At 40.5% G+C, this 5,858-nt stretch overlaps 1 protein-coding gene across 1 annotated transcript; it reads right to left on the reverse strand.

The window, feature by feature from the left end:
• Window positions 1-52: 52 nt before the first annotated feature.
• Window positions 53-5,856, reverse strand: cd40 (CD40 molecule, TNF receptor superfamily member 5). Its single transcript, XM_020105264.2, has 9 exons — window positions 4,720-5,856; window positions 4,134-4,215; window positions 3,290-3,412; window positions 3,061-3,207; window positions 2,658-2,751; window positions 2,127-2,185; window positions 1,452-1,544; window positions 1,329-1,351; window positions 53-1,058 (listed from the first exon to the last, which is right to left on the reverse strand). Exons 1-9 carry the CDS (start codon window positions 4,762-4,764, stop codon window positions 783-785), a joined length of 942 nt encoding a protein of 313 aa, XP_019960823.1. The 5' UTR covers window positions 4,765-5,856; the 3' UTR covers window positions 53-782.
• Window positions 5,857-5,858: the final 2 nt, after the last annotated feature.

Consider the following 5,858-nt stretch of genomic DNA (forward strand, 5'->3'; position numbering starts at 1 on the left):
GTGACCAGTGCAGCCTCCGCTCTTACAACAAAACGACGCATGAGGCAACAGACGCCATTATACATTTTATTTTATGACACTTTTAAGATCAGGAAACACATAAAAATACACAGGAGGCAACTGTATCTACGCCTCCATGAGAGGCGCCATAGTTCTGTGACGTCAGACAACTTCATCTTCGTAGATGAGTTCACAGGTCAGAGCTCCTGCCGAGTTCCGTTAAACCTCGGAGGTCAGAGGTTTAACGGAACGCTGCATCCGACTTTGAGTGGCATTCCGTCGCACTTTTTTCAAATAGGTCGTAAAATCCTGACATCCGAGTCGTCTGGAACGCAGCATAAAGATCGCACTTTCACACCCCAAAGCTTCATGGGAATTGTCTCCATTTTGTTTGAGGTGAGGGTCAAGCATGGGTGTACTGAGGTCTAAGGGATGCAGTTAAATAAATTGTATTAATGCCGCACTAGTACTTCAGTTACACACTTTTGTACCACGTCCAAATATCAACACAAATATTGTGTCCAGAATAAAGACTAAGTTGTTGACTACAGCAAAGTGAAACGAAGAACAGGCCCTCAACTACAAAACACCCAATACAATCAGTCAGTTAGCGTGCAACGCTCTAACATCGTGACACTACTGCAGCAGTTTCAATTGTATGGTTCACACTAATATATTTACATAAAGTACATTCACACAAGGAGAATTAAGTGCAAGTGAAATATGAGTCATAACATTAACATCGTATGTAATCAACGATTCCAAATGAGGAATTTTTTTTTTTAGTCTGTGCACATCTGCACTTGTGTCTCCTGCTGGGGCTGGATTTCGTCTTTACCCCTCTCCTGTGTCACACACTGTCCATTGTCACTGAGAACAGCATCCACCAACTGCTCCTCCCTTTGGTCCTCGTGGTTTTCCTCCGGTATCTTCATCTCTTCCTCCTCTGTGAACGGCAGCAGTTCATGGTTTTCGGTCTCATCGAGCGTGGTGAACAACACTAGGCTGGGCTCTCGCTGTAGGTTCTCCTTGTCTCCATGGCACGATTCCAGATAATCCTACAGGAGCACAGTCGAAATAGAGATGTAGAGTTAGAGGTAGTAAGTTTTGCGACCTGGCTTCTTAAAAAGCATAGAGATATAAAAGTGATATCAAATTTATCATCTTATTCTTTGCAAGAGCACGAATAAGCATCTTTCACCCAAAACATTATGAACTAAGACTCTAAAGCGTAAATGTGCTAAATAATAATCTGTTGATGGCTGCACTACTCTGTTACTTATGTATTATACACGAGACAACAAATGAAGAAAGAGAATCAGATTTACCTTTGCCCTTTGTTTTGTTTCTCCTGGTTGGACGAGCACAAAAGGAAGAAAAGACAGAGAACGTGAGCTGAGTTGCTGAAACTCACTGACGATGATGTAAAAGATCAGAGTAGCACAGCGTACCTTTGCAGAGACAAACCATGAGTCCAACTACAGCCAAACTGCCAACTGCAACAACACATGCAATCAGACCTCCATGGTGCCGCGGAGGTTCCACTGCAAGATCAGAAAGAGCGAAAAAATTAACCACACGCTTGATTATTCACGTGGTATCTGATCATCTTTCAAATATCTTTAAATATTTATTCAACCGGTGAATACGACTGGTTGACAAAGACGAGGGAAATTTTTTTTTTTATTTGTGCAATTATTTTTTCTTTAAATGTAAATTCCCTTAAGATACTGAATACCTGACAGATACAATGCAAAACTGTAACTGTAAAAACAAAACACAAAATAATCATGGGTTAGTCAGTGCAGCTACTCTAAGGAATACTTTCAGGATATATATATATATATATATATATATATATATCTTTACAAATATTTCATTCTGCCACCTGAAACTTTCAGGATGTCTAGATGTTGAGATTATCCCAAAAAACACGATATAGTGTAAATTGAGTGGGTTTGAACGCCATCGAACCCACAGTTGAAAAACCACAAACCAACAGATTCACGGGATGCACTGTCTCTTCACCCCTGCAGTTTCGTTTTGAGTCAGACGAAGCCTCTGAGCATGCAGCTGCTAACGTTACTCGAGAAGCGTGAGAATTTATCCTCCTCCACGAAACTCACCGCATATGTTGTCAGATTCGTTTGTTCCACTCTCTTGGATGTGGTATCCACTCTCACATCTGCAAACATAAAAAATCACAGAGTTACTCATCTCACACTGCTTTACCGTCGACTGGTGAACTAAACCAAGGGTTAGGGGTTAGGGCCCTTTACAAGTCAAAACAGTGAAAACTCCATTTCACATTCATGTAAATAAAATGACTCTTCCCATCCTCATCACACGATGTTCACTTTTCTGTCCTCTGGTGGGCGCTACAGGAGCATCAAAGGTCACACAGATAGATTTAAGAGGGGATTCTTTTCCTCTCACGTCTACAATTCATAAATATGTACACATATATATATATACAGTATATTCAGATCAGGAATACTGTCCATTCTGTCCAATAACAAAGAGGCAGCCACTATTTGAAGTATTTATTAGTCCTGTATTTATTGGTTGTGTATTAACGGTTTGAGTCATGTTTCCGTCAAATTACCGGAACTCTTTCTGTCTGTTCATATTTATGTTTAGAGAGTTCCCATACTTACTCAGTCCACTTGGTGCACACGCTGCTCCAGGAGTGGCTGGTGGAGAACGAGCCCTCGGGGCAGTTCTCACACACGGTGTCGTGGGTCAGGTTGCCTGAAAGCCGATAAAAAAAAAAGATTCATCACAGATCTGAACCATTTCCTTCCTGAAATCACGCAGAGGGGCTGATGTGTGAGAAACAAAATGTCCCCGTCAGCAGCTGAGTTTCTCCACACCATGCCGAAAAAACTAGATTGGCGAGGTTTTAATGACACGGGCCGATCACCGGCGTTTATGTGCTGTAAACAAAAACAGAGCTCCTCCAGAGATGTGTTATGAAAACTCCAGAGAAAGTTCTGACCCAATCACACGGACGTCTCCAGGCGTGCATGTCTGAAAACAGCTTGTGAGATAATGCTTTACCTTTGATTTTGGCCCATTGTCCTGGTTTACATGTTGCGTGCGGCACACAGGTGACACACGTGCCACTGGAGCAGTGGAAACCCAGCAGGCAGATGCAGGGGCTTTGCTTCGTCTTGCTCTCTGGCTTGGTCACACGCAGGTTTTTATCTGAAAGAAGAACCAACACTGAACAGTCGTCCCTGGATGTCGTGTTTGGAACAGGTCTGTGTTGTTTGTCACGAGCTCTTACTCGGGTCACAGTATGGCTGACGTTTACACTGGGCTTCCCTGGTGTACTTATCCTGATATTCACGGTTCCCACACTCTGCGCACTGAGGATCCGTACAAGTGCTTTGACTCATCCTCCTGGTGCCTGAAACACACAGTCAGAAACTCAAGTAAACCTTCATCCCAAGTTACCTTGCTTCTCTTGAGGATCACGTTTGTCTCTTAAAGGTCAAAGCTGCAGCCAAAACAGAGCAGCTGACCTGAAGTGAACCACCTCCACCACCGACAGCTCTACTGACAGTTCTCAAAACATCACATGTGGTTTGTTCGAGCTGTACAAGAGCTAAAGAGTAAAAAACAGCCTGTTGTGGTTTTGCATGAGGTTACACTGTTCAATAACATTGAAATTGAAAATATAAATGATAATTAGTCATTAAATGTCTAAAAACAGTTAAACAGTGTTCATCAAAACATTCAACCAGAAGCCTGAAGATATTTAGACGTAAAAGCACTTTACAGACATTTTATTTTGTTGTAAATGATACTAGGGAATGATTCACTGATTTCTGCCTTTGTCTTCCACATGATTCATTTGATGCTTATTTAAAATAGTGGAATTTTATAGATTTACAGAATCGTTTTTTTCTCTTGAAAACAGAAAATAACCACTTTAATTCAGACAAACAGAGCAATACGCATCTTTTCTGTGTTATCCTCCAAGATAATTGTGTTGAATGTCGACTCGTTTTGAGAAATTCGGTCTCAAATGTGAAATTAAAACCAGGGATTCACGTGTTTTCATCAAAGCAGAGTCGGAAAAATTCTCTCCCCGGCTCATTTTAAAACGAAATCGTGACTTGGTTTACCTGGACCACACATCTTGCAGCACTGACCGGCCTCCTCATACTGAGTCAGTGGGTCACACAGGGACTGAGCCCAGGTCTTCACCTGCAAAACAAGAAGCGTGAAGGATAATGAAAGTCCTGCTGAGTGAAATGTAGTGTAGTCTGGGGGGGTTTCTCTCTGTTGACAGTTGGTTCACTTCCTCAGAGAGTACAGTGAGTGGAAAGCCCCAAACTTTTACTAACTGACATCACCACTGAGTCTCTGACATCTCTGCTCTGAAAATGTCTTCATAATTTTTAAAATCACTATTGCTTTTTCTCCCCCCCCCCCCCCCCCAAGCAAAACCCACGTGTTTTACAGCTTCAGCTCTGGGGCTGAGGTGGGAAAGTGAAAGTGAAAGTGACCGAGCAGTAACACGAACAAAGCATTAGAAATAAAACACGAGAAAACAGAAATAAGCTGAAATACACGTAAATAAGAAGAAACGCTCACACAGAGGAACACATTCACAGTGTCAGTGGTACAATCTGATCCAACATCAGTGATCACACGTCAGAAATAATCTTTTCTTTCTTTTTTTAAAACAACATACATCAGTTTACTCACCGTGACCTCCGTGCACAGCATCACCACCACCATGAACAGGAGCATGTTGCTGGAGACTCGCAGTATTCGGTTTGCTCACAGACTCAACGTGTCTGTGCTGCATTCAAGGTCCTTCTGCTTTAACTGTATGTGGGAGGAGTTGGACTCAGGGAAAATTTCCCCCCTCCCCCTCCCTCCCCCACACTGTTCTCCTTGCTTTATCTGTTTTTTTTTTGTTTTTTTTTTAAACTTCTTATTCTCTCTTGAACATTTTCTGAAACATCGACCATTAAGATGAAACATTCTGCTTCAGATCTAATAAAGTTTGAATCACACATCAAGACCCCCAGAGTGAGTCACGTGGTTCATATCATCTCAGTGGAGTGGAGGTTCAGATCTTAGAGAGAGAGAGGGGTGTGTGCGTGTGTGTGTGTGTGTGTGTGTGTGTGTGCATGAGGGCATGGAAGATAACACAAATAACACTAAATGAGAAGGACAGAGATAAAATTCAAATTGAAAACAACACACAGTTAAAGAGATAGTACATTTGAAAATCAATTTTTAAATTAAAAAAGAACAGTTCGAAACAAAATTCAAGCAAAATTGAAAAGATAATAAACTGGAATAAAGCAGGTGAAGAGATTAAAAGAGTTAAAAGAAAGGGTACCATTTGTAAAAATTTAAAACAAAATTTAAAATAATCGAATGAATAAACATGAATATGACCTTGTAGAATAGTTATGTTCAAGGCACTTCTGGATTCAAAGGCGTTCCTACAATAATATTGATTTGTGTGTGTTAAAATGTACTTGGTGTAAAATGACAAAATGAAAATATTATAAAACACCATTTAGGTATGACCTTCTAAAATAGTTTTAAATTCAAGGCACCTGAATATAACTGAAAAATATTCCGAAGATCAGGCAAGTGAAAGCGAAAGAAATTACTACTTTTGTGTTCAAATACTTCATCACAATAAAATACTTGAATGTGTTAAAACGTACATAATATATCAAAAGCTAAATAAATACTCATGTAGAAGAATGGCCCATAATAGAATATTATTAATGTATTATTACTGCAGGAATGTTCAAGCAGCTATTAAATGTTGGAGCATGGATGTAATTTTAAATAGATTTAATTCAGAGAGAGTACTTGAG

This window comes from Paralichthys olivaceus, chromosome 6, assembly GCF_024713975.1.
Source record: "Paralichthys olivaceus isolate ysfri-2021 chromosome 6, ASM2471397v2, whole genome shotgun sequence".
NCBI classification, from domain to species: Eukaryota; Metazoa; Chordata; class Actinopteri; order Pleuronectiformes; family Paralichthyidae; genus Paralichthys; species Paralichthys olivaceus.

Bases quoted from the DNA above. Each gene is read 5' to 3' on its own strand.
- cd40 (XM_020105264.2), bottom strand. From the start codon at position 4,764: ATGCTCCTGTTCATGGTGGTGGTGATGCTGTGCACGGAGGTCACG. The intron at 3,413-4,133 runs GTAAACCAAGTC...TGTGTGTTTCAG, and splicing joins CTGCAAGATGTGTGGTCCAG to GCACCAGGAGGATGAGTCAA. The intron at 2,752-3,060 runs GTAAAGCATTAT...ATCGGCTTTCAG, and splicing joins ACAATGGGCCAAAATCAAAG to GCAACCTGACCCACGACACC.